The sequence below is a fragment of the Pelodiscus sinensis genome, chromosome 28 (assembly GCF_052426305.1).
Source record: "Pelodiscus sinensis isolate ZL-2025 chromosome 28, ASM5242630v1, whole genome shotgun sequence".
NCBI lineage: Eukaryota > Metazoa > Chordata > Testudines > Trionychidae > Pelodiscus > Pelodiscus sinensis.
Window position 1 is genome coordinate 16,329,953 of NC_143079.1, and position 23,416 is coordinate 16,353,368.

At 41.6% G+C, this 23,416-nt stretch overlaps 1 protein-coding gene across 16 annotated transcripts in view; it reads left to right on the forward strand.

The window, feature by feature from the left end:
• AAK1 (AP2 associated kinase 1) overlaps positions 1-17,859 on the forward strand; it is a 129,166-nt gene extending 111,307 nt beyond the window's left edge. For 8 of the 16 annotated variants that reach the window (XM_006119088.5, XM_006119087.5, XM_006119084.5 and 5 more), the window contains 2 exons: positions 138-242; positions 11,523-17,859. In XM_006119088.5, the coding sequence (XP_006119150.3) occupies positions 138-242; positions 11,523-12,649 (1,232 nt within the window). In that variant the 3' untranslated portion in view covers positions 12,650-17,859. Of the gene's footprint in view, positions 1-137; positions 243-1,998; positions 5,775-11,522 lie in introns of those variants that run through there. The other 8 variants (XM_006119093.5, XM_075910823.2, XM_006119095.5 and 5 more) reach the window with 3 other exon arrangements.
• The last annotated feature ends 5,557 nt before the right edge of the window (positions 17,860-23,416 follow it).

Sequence of the window (23,416 nt, forward strand, 5' to 3'; positions counted from 1 at the left end):
ATATTTCAACTTTTTATTTAAATTCCTGCTTTTTAAACCACTTTTTTAAAAAAAAACCCTAACATTTTTTTGGCAATTCTAACATGCTTTTTCTGCTATCTTTGCTTCTTTACCTGCGTTTCATCTGTACGCTGCAGAAGATACTAATCTGATATCAGGCTTTGATGTTCCTGAAGGCCCTGAAAAGGTGGCAGAAGATGAATTTGACCCCATCCCAGTGTTGATATCCAAAAATTCACAAGGTAAGCCAGGATTTTTAAAAAAAGAACACATGCTGGCAACCAGTTTCTTGGACAATCATGCTATGTCGTACACCTACATTACATGCAAACTCTATCTCCTTAATGGTCAGTGAGCCTCATTCTCCTCTGGTGTGCACCAGTTTCTGCCTGCATTGTCTCTTAAACTACTCCTGATTTTCAAATATTCGAGAGGAGCATCAGGCTCACTGAGACAAGGCAATACAATAGCGAGAAGAATTAATTCGCCACTCACTCTCTGCCATGCCTCACGGATTGAAAACTGCTGAGAAAGGGCAATGAGGTTCATTAATTCAAACATCTAGTCATCCCAGGAGTCAGCCAGACATCTCTTGCCCTGCCACAAGACTCTAGCAACCAGCTCACCTATCCATTTATATGTATCAATTATATGGCATAACTTTGCTCAGTTAGGCCCTGATCTAGTGCCCCTTAAATGGTAAGGCACCCACGGATGTTAGTGGGCCCATGAAAGAATGGGCAATTGATTTGTCTTCAAACCCCTTCAAAAGTGAGTTCATTGCTTCTGGCTGGGATTTGTGACAGCACTTAGGAGAGTTAGATGCTTAGCTTCCAAAGAATTCCCCTGGCACACAGGCACCAGAAGCTATATGGCACATCTGAAAATTCCAGCCTCTGCCCGTTGAGTTCCTGCCATGTATGTCCATGTTATCATCCTGTCTACAAACCATTGTTCAGCCTTATGGAAGGGTGTAGCTATTAAGAAGCATTGTCTCTCTTTCAGAATAAAATCAAGTGAATGATGCTTCGTTAATGGGCATGGCAGGCTGGATTTTTTTTTTTTTAACAACTCCTGACAAATGTGACTTGTTTCTGAAGTTTGACTGCGGTGAAAATGTTTCTGAAGTTCAGAAACAAACACAGATTTTTATAATCTGATCCATTGTTCTCTCTTTGGCAGTAGAACCCTTGCCTTTTGTAGTTACCATATATTCTGTCTTTCATCGCATAGTGTGTGCTGCGTGCCTGCTCTGCGGCTAATATTAGCCTTGACAGAATGACCCCCGTTAGGAAAAATCCCAAGTAATTGAGGGTGGGGTTTTTCAATACAGCTCTGCTGACAGCTCTGCTCCCATGTGAAGTTAAGTCAAAAGGGAAGTTTTACCACTGACTGAATTTAAGCAGAGGTGGGCCAATGCTGATTACTTTTTGCAATGCCCACCTAATTAGAGAGAGAGTCTTTCTAGAGAGAGTGACATAAATGCTGTGGAGTTTTTACAGGAAATCTTTAAAAGTCTCTGAAATGGCTGTACATTACTTAATAGTGTCTTGTAGAAATTATCCTTCAAGTTCTAGAATTACTCCTAAAGACACAGAAAAACAGGGTACAACATCCTTTCTGTAGAACTGTTAACCCATCCTTTAGAAAAATCTAATTGCTAAAAATCCTATAGAATCCCATTGATTGGAACCCGGTAAAGTTCTGTTACTTTTCCATGAAGACCCTATTGTATGTGAAGCTTGTCTCTTCTCCCGCCTTCCCCCTCCCGAAGTCAGTGTAATAAAAGATACATTAGCTGACTCACCTAATCTTCTCTAATACCCTTGGTACTAGCACAGCTACCACAACACTGCGTATCAAGGTACCTATAACATAGAATAGCTCAGCCCCAGCTAAAGTCGTGTTCTCTGGTTATTCTTTCTTTGCTTGTGCTTGAACATCTGAAACTAACCTTTGTGTGTACTGAATTCCTATTCCTATCTCTCACCCTTCCAGGTGGGCATTCTAGAAACAACAGTGGAAGCTCTGAATCAAGTCTTCCCAACCTAGCCAGGTCTTTACTGCTGGTGGATCAGCTCATAGACCTGTAGCAGTGACCCAGTAGCAGACGCAGTTTCTGTAACGTACCTAATCTACGTTTCATTTCCAGAGGAGTTAACCTTCAGGTTTTTGGGGGGTTTTATTTAAAAAAAAAAATCTGCAAACAGAAGGAGACTCAGACAACCCTGTATGTTCCCAGCTCCCCAACCAGGAATGGATTATATTTCTGTCCCACCTACCCCATAATCCTTTCTTCAGTTCATCCCTGCTGCAACCTGCTATGATTCCTTGTGCACCTGTCTTGACTAGCATACGTCTAACGGAAACACTATTCACCATTATCCACTCTGCTGAGATTTACACATAGCTCCACTGACAGCTTAACTGTAAATGAGTTAGTTAATTGTAGTCTATGTATGATCCTTGCTAGAAATGGCATACAACAGAAATTTCTTTTTCCTTAGGTTAGAGCGCTAACGTGTTTTACCTTTTTGGGGATGAAGGGAGGCTTTCTGACAAATGGGCAAAAGGAAAGGACACACAAAATTGCTAGAACTGTTCATCTGTTAGAAGATGAGTTAGAAAAGAAGTCTTTCAATTGGCAGTGTAAGCACCATTGGGGGGGAAATAAATTGGGTTTTGCTGCAGTAAACCTGCACTGTAAACGTAGCGATCATGTAAATTGAGATGGTTTTCCACTCCCTATCTAAAAGACTGCTGTGTTATGATCCTGCTTACAAACGGATTGGGCTTTCTAAAAAAATAACCCACACTGTTAGAGTTAAAGAAATGACCCCAAGTGAAATATATCACGATTGAGAACCAAATACATGCAAGCATGGCTGTAGTGTCTTTTTGCTGAATGAGCTATTGGCTGAAAAGAGCATTACAGTAGCAACGGATGTATTTTCTTGTTATTTTTGTGTGCGTGAGTATGTGTGTGTTGGATTAAAAAAAGCAAATTGTAAATTGTGTACAAATCAAAAAGTCCAACTGTTGTTTGGTTTTTTTTTTTAAACCTGGCTTTCAGTCAAACGTCTCGTATCTGTTCTCGGTTTTCCTCTTTTCCCTTGTAACTACATATAGTGCAACATAGTTAAGTCTGAAAAATGGTTTCATTAGACAAGTTACTGTAAACTTGCATCTTCAGTCGTTGTAGAACAAGCATGCACTCTCTTCAGACAGTTGGAAATGAGTGCTGACCAGCTCAATACAACTTGATGGTATTTACCTTTTTTCTTTTTGCCTTTACATGCTTAGTTTGTCAACTAACTGGATACGCTAAACTTGTTTTCATTGGCTTATGATCTTAAAGTCCAGCATTCCTATCCTATATTTGAAAATTCTTCCTGAATAAAATAACTCTTCCTCTGTAGTGGAATAATTACTAGCTTATTGCTAACCTTGTGTATGTGTATGTAGCTGTATTAGTAAAAGTGCGCATTCTCATGTGTGAAAGGATGAATGACTAAATAATAGATGTATTGACCTCTTTCTGAGAGGGAAAGACATTAAAGTCTGTGAGCATTTCTCTCCTATTTCCACTTTCCCCCCTATTCTCCCTCCCCTGCCACCAACATTTAGTTTAACAAATTCTGTAAATAGAACTAACCATCAATTGTCTGCTCTCCGTTAATCTTCTTTGAAGATCTACACTTCATAATAAAAGTAGTGCTTAAATGTGTTGTATCATTACATGTGTAATACTGCACTTTCTAGAAGCTTTACATATGAGAGAATTATGGCAATGATCTTAGAGCGATGTCAATAGAATCTTATTTTTATTTTTTGTTTTATTATTATTCCTAAAGCAGGCAAATTGGACTGGAGAACATGAAAAGCTTTAGATAGAAAGTTTTATTGTATAGCCAGTAATGAAAATACATGAACAAAAAATGGATTTAAAAAAAAGTAACCATCTACTGTATATTAGAAACCAAGAGATTTCTGTGAATTAAAGTACTTTTAAAGAATGTTTTAAGATTTTAAATCTAATAGAATTTGTTTTAAGTGTTCCATAATCAAAATGATAAAAACACTGGGTTGTTTTGGGATAATGCTATTGAGTAAACAGAGGTGAATGTTCTTTTCATGGTTTTTAAAATACCTATTCATGGATCTGGGAAATACAATACAATGGAAGAATAATCTTTTTATAGAGGTGTATGATTTAGACCTGACTCATAATAAAGGACTTGACGCTGATAAGTAAATGTTACAGAAGAGAGATGTGGAATGGAAAATGAAAGCAGCATGAAGACTTCCGTTGGCTTAAAGGAGGGGGATTAATTTTTAAAAGATAGCTAAAACTGTTGTCAGCCTGCAGATATTAGGTTCATGTGGTGTAAGCTACCCAACTGGGAAGAAGTTGAGTGAAAATTGAAAGAAAGGCACAGAGTGAAATTGTCATCCAGTTTCTATACCAAAAAAGTTGGCATCCATGACCCCCCAAGGGGCATAAGAATACATGTTTACAAACCACTATAAAATGTTCTAACAGTCATTAAAACGAGAGTGGGACAAGTCACATGCATGTCTATCTCTTCCAAGGATTGTTCCTCCAGCTCGTGTACCAAAATGGGCAGAAAACGACAAGTGAAGTAACACAAGTGCTAGTTAGTAATGCCATTGATTCGTAGGACAATTGCAAAGGAGCCATCACCTCCTGTCCTTAGGTCACTAGTGAAGTTCTTGATGTTAGATTTCTTTTGTACCTTAATGGATGCTCCTATCAGGATTTCATACTTGAAAATGCAGCCACTTATATAAAAGTCCCAATTCCCCTTGCAAGGCAGATGTAGGACTTGGTGTTCTTCAGTGTCATGTCAGGAGCAGAATTATTTGTGGACCTCCAATTTACTGCACACATTGGTGAACAGTTAAACTCTGAATTTAAACAATTTCTGGAGTTTCTTCTAGTGGCAAACATGATGTGTCAATTCCTGGGTTCTGTTGTCACATTGCAATGGGCACTTGGCACTTCTAGAAAACCCTTCCATTGAACACAGCTGTGGTGTGAAAGGGACTTCTTCTGATGACCCTGCTACCGTTTGAACGGGAGTTAGAAAGCTCCCTCTCAACAGCCAGCCAGGAGCTAGCACTGCCTGAAAAGATTTTTCTGTAAAGCCATTTGAAAAGGCTGCATCAGTGGAATCCAAGCTCAGACGAGAATCGGGAGGCCCAGGCTAGCTTAGAAAGTTGAGGGGTGCACTGGCAAACCCCAAATGTGGAGACTGAGAGCCACAGACCTCAGAGGGATACAAACATGGATTAAAGCACAAATAGTGATTTGGAATTAAATTTCTTTAACAAAACTGCTGAAGAAATGTTCTGATATTTTTGTTTTATACTTTGAAAGGAATTTACAAAAAATTCAGCACTAGGTTAGCCTGGGACTGTGGCAAATCTGGGTCTAATGGAAGGGATGTAAATAATTGATCGAAATTAACCAAGTAGCATCTCTGCTTCAAAGCGTGGGCACTGTATGCCACTTCATCCTAGCAGAAAACCGAGTTTTGTATAACTATTAATCACATTATTCCTAGAAACATATCTAGATTGGACAGCTGTATCGCATATGGGACTACATTTACCTGTGTGCAAAGGGCTTGCACAAATCCTATGCACCACTTAAGCCTTAAGGCAGGGGTAGGAAACCTTTTTTGGGTTGGGAGTCGTTGACCCACAGAAAAATCAGTCAGGTGGGAGGCAGAGGGGGCTGGAGTGCCAGTGTGGGCTCACCAATGGCTGGGGGGGCGGGGAGGAGCTCTGGGGTGGGAGGAACCGTGAGCCCCAGGGGTCAGATCCAGGCAAACCAGAGACCACATCTGACTCTTGGGCCTTAGGTTCCCCACCCCTGCTTAAGGACTGAAATGGTGGATAGGCCTTCTGTGAGTTTTCTCTACAAGATTTCACTTGTACTAAGACCAGGTCTATACTTATCCTAAGATTGATCTTCCGGGGTTGGGTTCAGAGGGTATAGTAAGGACCTGTTAAATTGACCACTGAGGGCGTCTCCATTGACCTCCAGTACTCCATGGGGTCATGAGGAGTAAGGGAAGTTGACTGGAGAGTTTCTCCTGTTGACCTCCTGCAGTGGGGACACCACAGAAATTCGACTTACGGTACATCGACTCCAGGTACTCTCTTCTGATAGCTAGAGTTGCGTATCTTAGGATGACTTTCTTGTGTAGCCCTAAGTCTTTGTGGTAGTGTGGCCAGGAGGATTCAAAAATGGGCCAGTCCTCAGGAGAGCTGGAATATAGTCCCAGCTCTGCTACTAATTTGCTGAGTGACCATGGTCAAATCTCTTCACTCCTCTGCTTAAATTTCTCCCTGTTTTAAAATGGGGGGAAACGGTACTGACCTTATTTTGTAAAATGCTTTGAGATCTACAGCTCTGAAGGGCTATGTTTAAGCTGGTTTATTTATGATTATTGCTCCCTTCTTTTTAATCTAGATAGAAAAGACTGCACCATCTCCTCGGTGAAGGTGAATAAGGAAAGCATTGATTTTTTTTTTTTAAAGTCACAAACAAACCCAGCTAATACAAAAGTTGGAAAACAGGGGTATCATCTTTACCCAGTCAACCTCAGATGACAGAATCTTCATGGTTTTGTCTACATAAAATGGGACACAACTAGCAGAATTATTCCATGGAAAGGCAACCTCCCCTCTGGCACTACCTGGATATTTACAAAGATTCTAATTATGGAGCCTATCCAATAAAGTAAACGGAACAGCAAAAGCTGTTCTGTGTATGCTTTTAGTTTTATCGTGTTAATTGTTTTTGTGCAGTAATTGCAACATACTATGTTCGTAAAAAGAAGAAAACTGTTCAAGTGTTGATATTCTAACTGGTAAAGAGCTGTCTCTTCTCTCTCAGCCCATCATATACATTAAGGTTATAACAGGCTTTGTGTTGCTAACCTATACAAATTCAAGTCTCAAAGCAGCACTTCTCACTTGGAGCTGATTTTTTTTTTTTTTTTGTGTCTACATTTACTGTAGCAATGTGAACTACATTTGTTTGTTGTGAGTATTCTACACTGCAGTACTGGCAGATCCTAATGTATCCCATGATACATATTTTTAATATACCGGTATACCTTCTCTCTGAATAAGGTAAAGCAAGTCTATTGTTTTGGGGAAGTGTTTTCTTTAGTACAATATTTGAGACTACAAATTTCCACAAAGTATTCTATATACAGGGGGAAAGTTACGTAAACATAGAACTACCTTTATATAAATATTTAAATGAAGCTTTTAACTGTTACTGATGAGCATGCTTAGAAATATTCTACCAATACAAGTATGGATTATTTTTCCGATTGGATAACCAAAGGGTAGCTTCCCATTGGCAGTGTACTTCTTGGCGAGCTGATGTGGTAGAGTATCATCTCCCAGCAAAGAGAGTTTGTGTGCATCCCATTCTTGCACAACTTTATTAAGATTGACCACTGAATCTGTAGATAATGCCATGAAACCCATATGTAGAGGTTGAGGCTGTTCTTCCGTGTGTTCATAAAATGCAACCAAGCACATTATTTAGCATGCTGACCAATAATTAGAGTGATTGGAGATTGTGCCAGGAAATTGCAGATGTTGGGTACTTCCAAGTCACTAACTTAATACAGTCTCTCTCCTTTCATGTTACTCCAATAGTTTTTATATACATCTGGAAGAAAAATCCCATTGACATTCTGCCCCTCTTCAAAAGGACACATTCCTAAATATTTCTTAAAAAGCCTGGCGGCGTCTTGTTAGTTACGGGAGTGGTGCAGTAGCAACCCTTCTAACTTTTGCTTTACTCTTCTGTTAGTGTTGTTGTAAGGCACTGGGAGAACTTACAACAATGTAGGCCTGGATTCTTCATCAATGTTGAATCCATTGTGATGCTGAATGATTAATTTTTATAAAGGATATTGTGCTAAAAGAATTCACCCCCTTTTCTTCCTTCCTTCAGGAAAAGATGAAGGAAAATTTCCCTTGGTGACTGGTGATGGCAGATCTTTTGTCTTCTGTTAATGTCGCCCTCACAATTAAAATATTAATTACCCTGTAAATGCATTAAACCTTAGTTAGACTAAGGCCCCCTCTCTGACAGGGCTGAATCAGTTAAGCCAAGGTAGCACATTAGACTTGTATTCCTTTGCTGATTGCTGCTCATCTTTCTTTACCATATTGCTATCATATAGCAAAGTACAATGGGTGACCATTTAAAAAAGAAAAGTTACTATTAGAGGGCAGTTAACTCCTGGGCTATGTCTACACTGGCGCAATCTTGTGCCAGTTATGCAAATGAGGCTAACTGTGGAATATCGCCGAGCCTCATTTGCATATCTAATGAGCCGCCATTTTGCGGAAGAGGCTCTTGCGCCAGAAGGAGTGTCTACGCTGCCCCTTCTTGCTCAAGAAAAACTCTCTTGTGCAATGCTGTTATTCCTGATAATAATCAGTGTGGCGGCATTGCGCAAGAGGGTTTTTCTTGTGCAAGAAGGGGCAGTGTAGACAGCTCCTTCTGGCGCAAGAGCCTCTTCCGCAAAATGGCGGCTCATTAGATATGCAAATGAGGCTCGGTGATATTCCACGCTTAACCTCATTTGCATAGCTCTGGTGCAAGATCGCGCCAGTGTAGACATAGCCTTGGTGTGGGTGAGGGAAGGGCAGGTTTTCCCTGATTAGGGAAACAAGTGTGGTAACCACTAGCAAATGTTGAGATTCTGAAGGCAAGCACCATACATGTGCCTATAACTCCTCTTCTGTCAACACATGGCATCTCAAGGGCCACACCTACACATGCTTGTTTGTCTTCAAAATCTTTAGTATGCTCTAATTTTTGGAGTACCTTTTAGCAACTATTACAGAAGCTTAGGGTGAAACTGGCCTTTGTGCAGGAGACCGGCACCAGATCAAAGCACTGTTTTGGGCACTTAAGGCTCACTAAATGATGCAGAGGCCTTGACCTGATCTTCTGCAGGCATTAATTTGATTCCTGGATGTACAAGGCCTCCCCTTGCTTAAGCCTGACCATGGGATATGAGGAGCAGAAGATCTAGTGGCTAGACGGGAAAGCTTTTACATCCCTTGTGTGCATCTCTGCAGGATGTCTGCCTATCCTAGAGCAACGGGTCTGGCATGGGCTGAAAGCCATGCACATGGTATATACACATACTACAGCATCCCTGACAGCCCATTATATAGCTGCCACAGGGTAGCTGCTTTGCTTGCCTGAAGCTAATAAGGGCAGAGATCATGGAACAAATAACATTTGAAATACAACAATGAACCTATCTGATGCTGTCTCCATATTCTGTTCAAATGGATGCTGCTACATCCCTTAAATGATTGGGGCTTAAATCATATGGAACCATTTTCCTTCTATTTCTATCTTTTATAGATCATAATTTGTACACAATGGTTGTAGAGAAGTGCTTATTATGCACTGATAAAATGATTTGTCTAGTAAAGTGGTCTACTGAAATATGGAATACTTTGCATTATAACATTAATTGTAGCGGAATTTGCATGTATGTGACATCTGTGATGATACATGCTCATGGTCCTCTTCTCTCCTCCCCCCCCCCTTTCCTCTACTACATCAAGTTCCAGTGTGACTGCATAATTCAGAAAGGTTTCTCTCGTCTTGGTCTGTGTCAGCGGCTGCTTTAAAAATCACACCATAGCACCTAGTTTGGGAACCCAGTAAATATAGAGTCCACTTCTTGGAAGGAAAATATATAACATTGGACCTTTTTGTTACTGTTTGAACTAAGATTCGTACTTAAGTTGAAAGCATTGCTGACATTTCAGAGAAGGTAGACAATATTTTTGTACTGTATCTTATAAAATGCCCACTCATGTCTACACTGTTTTACTTTACAGTGTAATGTATTTTAAGTGACTAGTTTCCCAATAAACAGTAATTTGGATGTCTAGTTGAATATTGTCTTCAATTATGAGAAATATGTAATATTATGTTTTATACCATGAAGCTGAGCATATGTTTACATTTGTAATATTTACAGATGTTGGGGAGAGGTGATCGTGCAAGTTAGCAAAACTGCAAGATATGTGCTTAAAATAAAAGGAAGCGTTAGTGCATCTTTCTGTCCCAACACTCAGTGCATATCACCTACCCAAACCTTTTTGTCTGGAATCTATACTGCTTAGTTTTTCATGTGCCTTTTTCCTATCCTCTTGCTAACACGAGTCCAATGACATACTTCTAACCTGCTAATAGTTCTTTGAAGGTAAGATATCTTGTATTCTGATAACTGTTTGTGTGATTCATGAAGCAAAAACAAGCCAACTCTTTGGGCTTCGGTAACTAGAGAACAGCAGGGTTGTATGCCTCCACTTCTCCCATAATTTGTTAACTCCTAGAACTAAGCTATTCAATTAGGCTTATGTTAGATATTTCACTTGTAATCGTTGTACAGGGTAGTTTAAATTTAATTGAGTGTTTGTTTTGCAATGGCTCAAGTACCTTTGTGAAAATTACCAGATTTAATTTTAAAAAAATTCTGTAGGATACCTTGCTAAAGGAAACATTTATTTCTTTGAAAACACACATTACTTGCACAGTAAGAGATGTCAGAAGGCACATTAAATACACCCACAGTGCAAGGCCGCTTTTCTGTAAGCTAGTTCTCAGAAATAAACAAGTGAACTTAAAAGATGCCAAACAATATACAGTGGAACCCCTATTTGATGAACGAATTGGAAATTGAAAGACTGATAAAATCAAAGACTTCATGAAACTGAAGGTCTCAACTTTTGCAGAAGTTGCATTGAAGTGCACCATGTTGCTAATTTTTTCTCTTGTTCAAGGCACTGCAAAGTGATTTGCAATGCACTGAACACATCAGAATGGGGATGATGTCAACTTATTCTTCATTGACATCTTTTGGGTTTTTCTCCCCCTCTCTGTGGGGAGAGATGTCTCATAGAAGAGGTCATCTGTAAGATTGGTATCTGTAAAATCAAGGTTCTTCTATGCTGCTATTTGCATGTTGGGGGCTGTTGTGTCAATAGGCAGTATTGATTAAAATGACATTGCTATTGAGAACTGTCCATCCACTGGTATTTCACTCCAGACAGCAACTCTCTGAAATGTAAACGACATGGGATGTGGTTCTTGTGGGTGACCTAGGAAAGATCCTTGTAGAACAGTGTCAGGAGGGAATGTTGAATTGGAACATCTCTGTATCTAACATCTTCCATCTCTCTCTTTTTTTTTCTTTTTTTTTTTTAACATGTACTTGTGGTGTTTTGAATTGTGAGGAAGTGCTGAGTTTTGTTTCAGTGAGTTGTGTGCCATGAAAAACTTGCTTGATCTTTTATTTTGTTTTCTCATTTCCCATGTATGGCAACTTGGATCTGTACATCATAACATTTCTGATGTGATTAAGCTTCCTTTGCATTTATGACTAAGTGGATCTAGCCCCTTGAGTAATGCCCTTGTTTTGTACTTCTAGGTTTGCAGAGGGAACAAGCTGCATATCCTGTTGCAACCAGTGAGCACAAGAAGTTACCTGGTGCTAGCGATGGACTTCCTCAGTACAAAAGCCAGCCTGAGATGTTTGAAGTGAAAACTCAGCACAATTCAGAATCTGATTACTTTGCGAGAGAGGAGCCTTCAAGCAACAGTTCCTCCCACAGCAGTGAGGGAGAGGGGACTGACCATGAGGTGGACATCTTGGATTGTAGTGGGTCCAGGCCTTTACTTATGGACTCAGAAGAAGAGGAGGAGTCCAGTAAGCTGCAATCCAGGCTAAAGGAAAGATTTGTGGCTTCCAAAGATTCCAAGCCCCAGCCTTCCCAGAGTGAGATGGGGAAAGTTTTGTTTACAGCCTTTCAGCAGTCCTCGGGAGAGATTTTCAATGAGCCAGATGTCTTTGCCACGGCTCCTTTCCGAAGCTCAAGAATAGTGCAGGAGGATTTGGACATCTTTACCAAAGCTCCCTTTGCTGCCAAAAGCAATGTGCCTTTCAGGCAGCCAGAAGAGGCAGATGTATTCCTGTGCGCTCCCTTCACTAAAAAGAGAAGCGTGGAAGAGTTGACTTCTCATAACATTTCTAAGGAGCCTCACACTCCAGCCTCTTTCCTAGGTCAAACTGGTGATGTCCAACATGTTGTTAACTCCAAGTTCCAAAACTTAGATGCGGGAACATGCGGATTGTCCATCTCATCTAGCGCTCAGTACTCCAGGGTAGGGTTTATTCAGCCAACCGAGCTTCTGCCTCATTCCATTAGACCAGTGGAGACCCAAGAAGGCATTCCTCTCAAAGAGCATGCTGGCATTCCTAATCATAGAAACCAAGGACATACACTCCCCCCTGAAGCCCACTTGGGTTCAGCGGTTAGTAAGCCTTTCCGTCCACAATCTCTCTCAAAATATTCCCGTCACTACAGCCCGGAAGATGGGCAGGGTATAGAAGTCCAACCCATAGCAGCATATAAAGTTGTTTCTCAGACCAACAAACAGGCTATAGCAGGATCTGTCTCTATTGCTTCTCTGTCGTCCAGGACTAAAGAGCTACCCGGCATCGACCCATTTGCTTCGGCACCCTTTCCTTCCAAATCAGGAAAGCAAAAGCCTTAACCAGCCTGCTGAGAGATGGGGGAGCTGCATCTCTCGTAGGATCTTCAGGCTCTTAGTTGAAATGAGCAATGTAGAGATTTTTTTTCATTGTTCAAAGCTCCAGTTGCAGTGATATTTAGTTGAACCATTTTAAGTTATGTTAGATAGTTTCAGGATATTAAATGCCAGGCGCTCAAGTTTTGTTTTGTTTTTGTTCTTCACTTTTTTAGTTGCTATTTTTCCCCATTATGTTTTAGATTATCTAAACCAGTAATGTTCCATACTTCCTGACTTCAGGGGGTAAAGTGAATTACCACTGATACTAGTTAGAAAGCCAGAGTAAATCAATCAGGACAAGCTAATGCTCTGGAGAAGAAATGAGTGTGAAGTAAAAAGGTTGTCCTGACTTTTTCTTACCAAGGGGGATTCTGGAAGAGACCAAAGTACAACACTCCCAACTGTTAATCCATGTCTTCACAAACCCCAGCAGCTATAGATTGGGAATTTGACGATAAACTGCGTGTGTGGATATAGATCATATGCACACGGGGGGGCAGAGTGTGAAACTAACACATCTGCCACAAGGTTTTTGCACCCCAGAAGTCCTTTTCAAATATAGCATAGGCCTTGTGCATAGGCGATTTTTTTCTCATGGCAGGTATAATACCTGAAAATGTATATATTTCTGCGGGCCAGATCCAAAAGCTGTTGAACTCAGTGGAAAGACACCCATTGCATTCAATGAGCTTTGGATCAGCTCTTTGAGATCGGATACATATGGATGGAAGTATCAGCAAAGCAAACTTTCAGAAACATTCTTCCTGGAATATTTTTCTATCCTCCAGATATACCATGATCCTACTGTGTTACTGAGGCAGAGGACAGTTGCTTACTATTTATAATATAATTTAAAATGCTAGTGTATCACACTTGAGTTTAGAGGAAAATATAGCTGCTTCCTGTCGAAATTATTTGCGATATTTGTTATGTTACTATTGGTGGCTGAGCAGAATAGAGCTGACCTCCTTAGGAATTACTAGTTCCATCCCCCACCCTCTGCCGTCTTTTCAAAAAGGAAGGAAAAAGGCAAGTAACATGAATTAAGGATTCATATTTAATGGGAAGTACCAGGCAGCAAAACGGTCCCTATCAAACCTGTTGTTTTTCAAACTATTTCACACCAGAAAACCATGGTAAATGTCAGACCATTTAATAAATGACCCAGAGTTTTGCACTGAAAACAAAAGGAAAATTCTGCCTTTGGTTATGTTTGCTACATCTCCTTGAATTCTCTGGGCTTGCACAAGAGAATTCATCCTTGATGTTTTAAAAGCTTGTAAATAGATAGTGTGGAACTGGTCTGAGGCACTGCCATCTTACAAGATGAACACACGCACCTAGAAACCATTAGCTTTATTGAACAGTATGTAGTGGGGGTTCTCCCCTGTCGCTCGTGTCAATTGGGGAGTAACTTGTACATCCAGTGGCGTCTCATGGGTATAAAGCTGGTGTAACAGAGAGTAGAATTGGACACACGACTTTCCTCATGGGAAACTGCTTTGCAAAAATTCAGTTTATAATTTTGAGCTGCAAGATGCTCACATAACTGTTCAAAGAACATAAAAGGCACATTTGAAACTACAGTGTAGAACCCTGGAGATCTTTGCTCTGCAAAGCAAAACTTGTCCTCCTAGGACTCACTGTTAATATCACCGCAAGGGAGGAAGAACTAAAACAAACCTATCTTCCACCAAGTGGGACAGGACTATGAAACTTCCATAGCAAGATGTGATTCACTAACTCCACTCTTCCTCTTTCTTTGCTCAGCCCATATTGCAGTCAGAATGACAGGAGCCACATTTAGCTGGAGAGCTGGTATAGATCTGACTGTAGTGGGGTTGTATGAATGTAACCAAGAGTAAAGAACTAGACCTGAGCAGGAGCACAGGTTGCTGGTGGTTAACGTCATGGTTAGCCTAGCTCAGATTAGAGCCGCTTTTTGAAAAGCCGGGCTACTTCCTGCTTCTGTGTCTGTTGGACTTCAGGTTAGATTTTGTTGCTGTGTGGTGGCAGAGTGGACCCTGTCAGCCATCCTAGGAAATGGAAGTTCTGTAGACACGTTTCTGAGTTTCTCTGAAATAGCTTTCTCCCACCTGAGGATATGGTTTGTATGTGGGTGGTTTGCTTGGTTGTTTTTAAAGTCGCAATCCCCTGTTTATGGTCACTCGTGGTACCTGGAGACAGAACTTAGCCCTAAACTGTTATCTTCACTTGGAGAGGGAAGGAAGAAAACTAGATTGCATGGGACTGAATCTGGTGCAAATGAAGAATCAGTCCATGGAAGTAAATAGTTATACCAGTATACATAAGGTGAGAACTGGATGCATTACCTCTGATAACTGCATTCCCAAACCTAGGTTCTCTCTCTCTCTCTCTTTTTTTTTTTTTTTTTTTTAAATGGGGTGTCATTTTTTTACTTGAAAAGTTACTACAGAGGTCTGTGGTTCTACTATCTGTTACTTGGAATGCTTGACTTTTTATTTTCTGAAAAATACTGCTGGAAAAGTATTAGCAAATCCTTCTTTGCACTCCTGCTAGGATCCCAGCTCCTCTCTCACCAGTTGGTGTCTGTAATGAAGGCCTGAGCTACAGGTAATTCAGGAAGTCCTCTCCCCAGCTGTCCTACACTGCCAGGCAGGGTACAAAGGGAGAATGGGAAATGTATAGTAGTTTTGATAGCCCTGAGTATTTTCCTCAGTTTCTTTATTTAGGTTTGTTATGGATTGAATTTCCCAGGCAGGATGTTGGCAGCTGACATCTCATTCCTCAAGCACTTTTTTATGAAAAGCAAGTTAAAATTGTGCACAAAAAACTAGCAACCCTGCTAGCAATCCAAATAAGTAATTAGTTCAATACTGTACGGGAGCACTCTGTTCAAATGAGTTTATTTTGCTTATTGTACCAACTACTGGAATTTTGGTTATGAGAAAATTCTGAAAATTGCATCTATTAAGCTATTAATCTGATTTTGTTCTAGATGAACTCATCTCCCCCTCTTCCCTCACCTCCTAGATGCCAGCATGACAACTTGAATCTAATCAATTAAAAATGCAGTTGTGCTCTCCCTGCATCATCTAAAGTGCACTGTTTTTAATGCACAAGGCAAAATGTAAGATGGAGCTTCAGGATTTTTTAGCTTCCCTGATTTCATAAAGCTTTGACTTTACTGCTCACACAACAGAGCTATACAATCTAAATGCAACACTGTCAATCCCTTTTCTGAATATATGCACATTTAAAAAAAGTTTTATTACATTTCTATTTCTGCCACTTCCCAGCAGCCAGTAAAATTGCAGCAATCGGTTTCAGTTTTGGCTCTGGCCAAAAATGTTAAGTCCCTTTTTAAAAGCAACCATGACTCCTTGAACTTCAAGAGGTGTAGGCTCCTAAATGCTTTTGAAAATAGTGTCCCTTAAGGTCTTGCAATTGGATCCATGCAGACCATGCCAGTGTGGAATTGCATCAAGGTCACTGGTGCAGTAACTCCTACACAAAACACGGTTTGGTGAACTTCCTAGTTGGACGTAAGCAATCAACAGCACATGGAGTTATCTCTAAGCTCTGCAACTCAGTGGCTGTCACTATCTGATGGTCTTTGAAGGAGGAGAAAACTCCATGATAGCAGCAGCAGGATGAGGGAAAGTCTCCCCCCCCCCCCCGATTCTCCTTCCCTCTCCCCTCCACACCTTGACATTAAACACCCTACAAGTGTCATACCACAGATCTGACCTGGTTTCTCCTGGTTGTCACCCCACCTCTCCCTCTTCCCAAGTGGACTCATGCACAGAAAGAAACTCAAATCTCATTTCTGCTGTGTAGACAAATACCAAAGAGTCCTGTGGCCATCTTAAGCTTCTGTAATTCTCAACTGAGGATGTGGTGGCTTCGGTTTCAAGCTTGCTGCTAATTTAAATGTTTGGTTAAATCCTTTCCTTTGGAAAGGATTAATCAGAACTGTGCACACAAATTCAAGCCAGGAAATCAGCTCACTTTGAGTCTCTAGCTCCCCTTGTGTTTCTACAATGCTGACAAGGGATGCCAGCTGCTTTCGTATTAGTCTGCATCTTCTTTGTCTTACTGCTGAATTGCCAAACTCGTAACTGCATCTGCTCTCCCTCCCAGCCAGCTCAGTACTATAGTATGTGTGATAAGTGTTGAGTTTACAATCTTATTCTCCTGAAGCCAGTGTGCAATCAATCTGCAATCTACAGTATGTGCATGGAGCACAAAGAAGATCCTAAACTTGCAAGAAACTCATGTAACCAATCTCAAAACACTGTAGTGGGGCAGGTTTGCAGCTTCATTTAATACTGCAAGTGATACTGAGTGGACTCTGTATAACTGTGTGACTTGCAATCGCTCCAAAGTGGTAATCAGTTAAATTAACTCCGCTTCCACCAAAGACTGTCACGTTGGAGAATTGGTTATTGTTTTGGGGTTTTAATGGTATTAAATCAAGGCCTTGTTAAGACACCCAAAGACTCCATAGTATTTTATTATAGGTATTTTTGCCATGTAATCTTATTCCTCTTTTGAAACACATTCCTGAATTATGATCAGCTACGGTGATGGTCTCGCTAAACCATAGCCTGGGGGTTTTATGCTGTGTACTGTAAATACTCTGTTACAATGAATCTAGACTTGCCACCTGTGAAACTGGAGAGGTAATCACTGATTATTCCCTCTCCTCTCAAAAAAACAAAAGAAACTAGGAAAAGGGATTAGTAATCTTATGCAGATGTAGGGAGGACAGGTTTATGTTCTAGATGAGAGAGCCTGATGAAGAATTAGCCGATGGAGCTGAATGGAACAGATTCCACTAAGCATTGAGTAAGATGGTGAAAGGTGCTCTGAATGTCACATTCAGAAAAACAGCGGAGTCTTTCTTACAGAACAGCCTGAGCTGGACATATCGGCTACCTGGGAATACAATCTCTGTGTGCAACTTTAGGTTGTGTATTGCAAGACCAGAGCATCATTCAAATCCCATTGTTATGAGAGTGAAATCACAATGGTGTTGGAAATACTTTTGGCTTGCAGAGTATCAATCATATTGCACTTCAGGTGTGATTCAGCATGTTTCTGATAATCTTGATAAAGAAATGTGAGAGCTAAAAACTTCTGTACATTTTTATTAAACTCTGAATAAAATGCACCTTCCCTGCTCTGTGTTCTGTCTTGTTCATATGAAATCTTTACTGGGCTGAATATAATGCTTTTGTTTTACAATCTTGGTCATCTCTCTGGTGTTTAAAGGAAACTTTCTTGGTGGTTGAATTTCTGCATACCCAGGTGAATCGTGGTGCAAAACAGCCATGGTCCTACATATCCCTAGAGGACCGGATTCTAGGTTTTGGACCAGGAAATTCAAACTCTGCAGGGTTACACAATGCAAGCCACATGTTATTTTAAAGGGCTCTTGATTTGCCCAACCCAGGGCTGCATAAATAATACACAGGCACACAGAGTACAGGATTTAGCTAATCTGCACTCATGTGATGGAACCCAGGCCTTCATTGCCAAAGCACAGCTTCTTACAATTCAAAAGGTACAAAACTTTCCTTTCCCTGGAAATAGAGCTTTTTACCTTTGCTCCGCTGCTGCTGCCTGGCAACTAACACCCACAAAGGTATACCTGCTAGGGTGCGTCTAGACTGGCAAGATTTTGTGCAAAAGCGGCTGCTTTTGAGCAAAAACTTGCTAGCTGTCTACAGTGGCCGTTTGAATTTGCGCAAGAGCACTGACTTTGTAATGTACAAAATCAGTGCTTCTTGCGCAAATACTTTCATGCTCAGGAAAAAGCCCTCTTGCGCAAGAGGGCCAGTGTAAACAGGGAAGAACTGTTTTGCGCAAAAAAGCCCCAATGGCTAAAATGGCGATCGGGGCTTTCTTGCGCAAAATTGCATCTAGACTTTTGCGCAAAAGCATCTGTGCCAATCTAGACGCGCTTTTGCGGAAATACTTTTAACGGAAAAACTTTTCTGTTAAAAGTATTTCCGCAAAATCATGCCAGTCTAGACGCAGCCCTAGTGTGTGACACTGAGCCTACAGAACGAAAGTGCAGACAGAAGAGCAGTGTGGGCTGTAAGGAAAACTCTACCACCATACCTATGTCTCTTTCAGGCCCATTCCTCAAGGCAGTTATTGAATTCAAATAGCGACCTTGCAAAGGAACATACAACAAAGCTGTTCTCCTGATTGCAGGGATGCAAAAACCATTGTTTCTCCAGGGCCAAGCTCTCAAACCATCCCCCTCTCCTGCAGTCCCCTTCGCTTTTTCAGCCACTCTCAGGCTTTTATAATTACTCCATCCATTTCCTGATGTGTCTGATCATTGAGATGGGGGGCCTGGCCCCTGGAGGAGCAGACCAACTTGTTACAAGGAGGCTTCAGTCAAGCTTACTGGGAGGACTTCACGTGGCTTGCTTTGTTTAGAGTTATTAATAAGGAATGAAAGTAATGGTGCTACCAGATTTGTCCATCAGCCTAGGGTATGCTAGTTTATTAGGGTTACTTTTATGGCATTGGGGGGGGGGTTAATACTTCTATCAATGTGCAGCTTATGCTACTTGTGCTCTCATATGGAGCTGAATTCTCCTGGCTACCAATTCCCCCTCCCCACACGGAGCTCTCCTGCAGGAACTATGTTCCTCAGGTCAGGGTTCTTCCTACCTTAGCAACACATGGATACTCACACCCACTAAAAGCATGTCTGAGAGGACTGGTTCATCTGCACTTATATATACCTGGCTCAGCAGGCTGGTTTAACAGCAATGCCACACTGAACTCTCATGTGCCTATGTACTCAGTGGGCTGGATTTAACAGCACTTTAAGCTGCCGTCCTCATATACCCCCAGCTTCAGCACTTCCCTATCCCCACTTGCACATCTCGGTCATTCTGTTGGAAAACTATGTGATGAGCACACCCTGTGGGATTTTTGGGCACTACGGGGATCTTTTAGCTTAGGCACAGGAAGCATTGTTGCAGAGTGAATGGGGAAGCCAAAACAACACCGCTGAGGAAGAGTGAGCAAGATAAAGTGAGAGAAGCAACCAGCTTAACAATGAAAGTTATTGATATTTTTGGGGGGAGGGAATAGCATCAAACACCCAAAACAGTTACAATATTAAATCTAAATTGAAACTGATTACAAATGTTAGGGCTAGCAAATCATAGAACTGATTACATAAGGCAGAGTCAGAGGTGGGGTGGGGGAAGAGATCTCACCACTCTGTGGAGCTTGCAGTGATCGGGTTTCCCAAATTGTGATGGTAGCCAGGGATCCACAGGCCAGGAGATAAGCAGAGCAAAGCCCCCAGCATGATCAGGCAGGAGATGAGGAAGTGTTAATGGAACTGATGCAGAGTTTACATCCAGACATCAGAACAATTGGTCTTGAGCAAGGGTAGGCGGTTTTTGTAGGGACAGGACAATGGCTCAAGGAGGACACTGGATTTGTTTATGCGTAAACAGAGGGGAGACAATAGAGACTGATCATGCCTGACTGTGGGTGATGTTCCTTGATAGAACTCACAATGCAACTAGGCAGTTTCAGTATTTTGGATATCAATAGGCTCCATTACTGGAATTGGTCTGAGGAAGACTAAATTTGGGGGTGAGCAGCATCTGGAGCAGAGATTTCCCATCAGGCAGTACTTCTCTGCTTTCAGTATCCCATAGTTCAGTGTGGTTCTTGCTTTGGAAGAGCTGGTCTGTACTCTGCATGCTAATGGAGATTTCTCTCTGTTCTATCTTCAATGCAGATGAGGCTGGGGTGTTTCCTTAATCCTATCACCCTTGTCTTGAGGGGTGAAGGTGTGTCTTCCCCTGTCTTTTCATTGCTTTGTCTTTGATTCAAGGACAGGCCTGGGGGAGGGGAATGTTTTCCCTGATTGTCACTCCCTGGTTCCCCAAGAACACAGAGCTGGTAGGTAACAATGGGCAAATGGAACTCTCTCCCTTGAAAGAAAGTCTGATGGGCAAAACATATTGGGTGCGTCTAGACTGGCAAGATTTTGCGCAAAAGCGGCCTCTTTTGCGCAAAAACTTGACAGCTGTTTACACTGGCCGCTTGAATTTGCGCAAGAGCACTGACTTTGTAATGTACAAAATCAGTGCTGCTTGCACAAATACTTTCACGCTCACACTCAGGAAAAATCCCTCTTGTGCAAGAAGACTTGCGCAAGAGGGCCAGTGTAGACAGAGAAGAACTGTTTTGCGTAAAATAGCCCCGACGGCTAAAATGGCAATCGGGGCTTTCTTGCGCAAATCGCGTCTAGACTGGCCACGGATGCTTTTGCACAAAAGCACGTTTTGCGCAAAAGCATCTTTGCCAATTTAGACGCGCTTTTGCAGAAATCCTTTTAACGGAAAAACTTTTCAGTTAAAAGTATTTCCGCAAAATCATGCCAGTCTGGATGCAGCCATTGATTTTTATGCCACTGAATTGCTGCTTTCTTCTCAACAATCTGAAATTGGAAAAACAGATGTGACCAACCTCACTCTAACTGCTATTCAGTTCTCATGTGGCAGTGATACGGTATCTTTATAGGAGGCCAAGTTTTAGGGTAATTCCCTTTGAATTAATCACAGGTTTATAGAATACTAGCTGGAGTCACCCAGCGTTGCTCAGGAAACCAGAGGAACAAAATGTAGAAAAACAGTAGTCCATTATCTTTTTTGAATGGTAGAAAATTTGCATTGATTTCTATAGGGATTAAAATATAGGTCCACATCAGCCCGGAGGTGCGACCGCGGGTGGAAGGGAGGTTACACGTGCGAGGGGCGCCCCAGCTTGCACCCGGGGCTGCAGGTGCTGGGGGGGGGGGCAGGGCAGGTGCCCAAGCCATCGTGCACGTGAGGGTTGGGGAACTGCCTGCTGGCTCAAAGGTGGGGAGGGGGAACAAGGGTCGCTTACGTAACCTCGCAGGCAGGAAGGGGCAAGTCCTGGATGGTGCTGGGAGCCGCAGGCGGCGGGCACAGGACCTAGGGTGGGTGGGGCAGCGCCTGCAGCACAGCACGGCAGGTTACTTTTTGATTTTTACAGCTTGAGCTCGGGCCTGCTCGGGTCCAAAAGTACCTTGAAACCTTCTTCTGGATGAAAGGTTCTCCCATGCAAAGTTTGGTTGCAGTAGCTCTTGTAGTGTCCAAGCTGTTAGTGCACAAACTTACATTCTCTTTTATATATTAGATGTGCTGATCTTGGTGAGATTATTTAGGATTCAAATGCTCCCCCTGAATGACTTTCTTCCTTATTCAGCAGCATAGCTGTACACCATGCTTCCCAGTAGGTGACATCTGCACAGCAGAGAACCTCTGTGTCAAAGGCTGTGTAATGTAAATGAATGAGTTAGTGCAATACAGTATTTTCAGACCAAAAAAGTCTCTAGCAAACTAGCTGGAAGAGAGTCTAGTTAGCCAAATTCTTCATCAGATTTGTGCAACACTTCTATTCAGATGAGCTACCTGCCCCTTTGTAATCTGAGCAGTTAGCCAAAATTCAGAGCCCTGCAGATTGTTTCCATTAGGAGAAGAAATTAATGACGGAATCCGGTAACTCTGTGTTTCTGTTTATTTACAAAGAGTGTACAAAGTTCTGTTCGCCAGAACTCAAAAGGAATCAAACAGTGGGAGGCAGTTTCTTCACTAGTAGAGCCAATCCTCTTTCAGCCAGCACTCAGCCCAAAAATCCTCTCTGTCACTGTTTGTGTAGGCCTATGCTTCCTTGCTGCCTTCCTGCAGGCGTCTTTCGGAATAAGCTTTTTTTGGAAGAGATCTTCCAGAAAACCTTCCTCCAAAAGAGTGTCCACATTGAAAAAGCAATCTTCTTTTTTGAAAGATAGCGTCCATTCAGTGTGGACGCTATCTCACATTTCAGCTGTGATTACTTTGGACAGAGTGGCCACCTGGGCATCTGTGTTTTTTTCTTTTTCCTCTTCTTTCAAAAGAACTCCCTCTTTCCCATCCACACATGCCTTTTTCTGAAAGAGCTCTTTCAGAAAAAAGGCTTCTTCCTTGTAGAATGAGGATTGCTAATGTTGGAAAAAACCCTCTGTTCTTTTGATTTTATTTCAGAAGAACACGATTGCAGTGGGGACGTAATTGAAGTTTTTTGGAAAAATTACAATTTTTTCTGAAAAAAACCCTCTGTAGTGTAGACATACCCAAAGTCTCTGTTCTTTCTGCGGTTTCATGCACACAGCTCTTCACAGAACAAGCAAGCCCCAAACACCTTGGTGTTGACAGCTGTTGTCATTTTTCTTAGACGGGAGGTCTGTGCTGGTGGGCAAAGATTGTATTTTTGATTGTGGAGCTCAATGGGAGTGAGTTCTGCACTGCATATGCTCAGGCAGGTAACTGTTTTTATCTGTGTTTAAGTGATGACTCTGAAATACAGAGGTGAAGAACTGCACTTTTTACAATGGCTGCTGATCATATTGAGACAAAATATGTTGTCAAGCACAAGGGCTAGATCTCTCAAACCAACACTGCATTTGACCTCCCCTCAGCACAGCAGGACCCCTGTTCCTAGTTAGGTTCTGTGGCTAGTATTGTAACAGAAATAATGAATACCCTGGTCAGCACGAGTTGGGATTTGGTTCTTTCAAAGCCTAAGATTGTGGGAGGATGGGACTACCTAAATTCACAGTTTTAATTACAAAATACAGTAAATTTCAAACTCTCACCTCACCAGGGCTGGCAAAGTATAAAGTCAAAAAGAAAAACT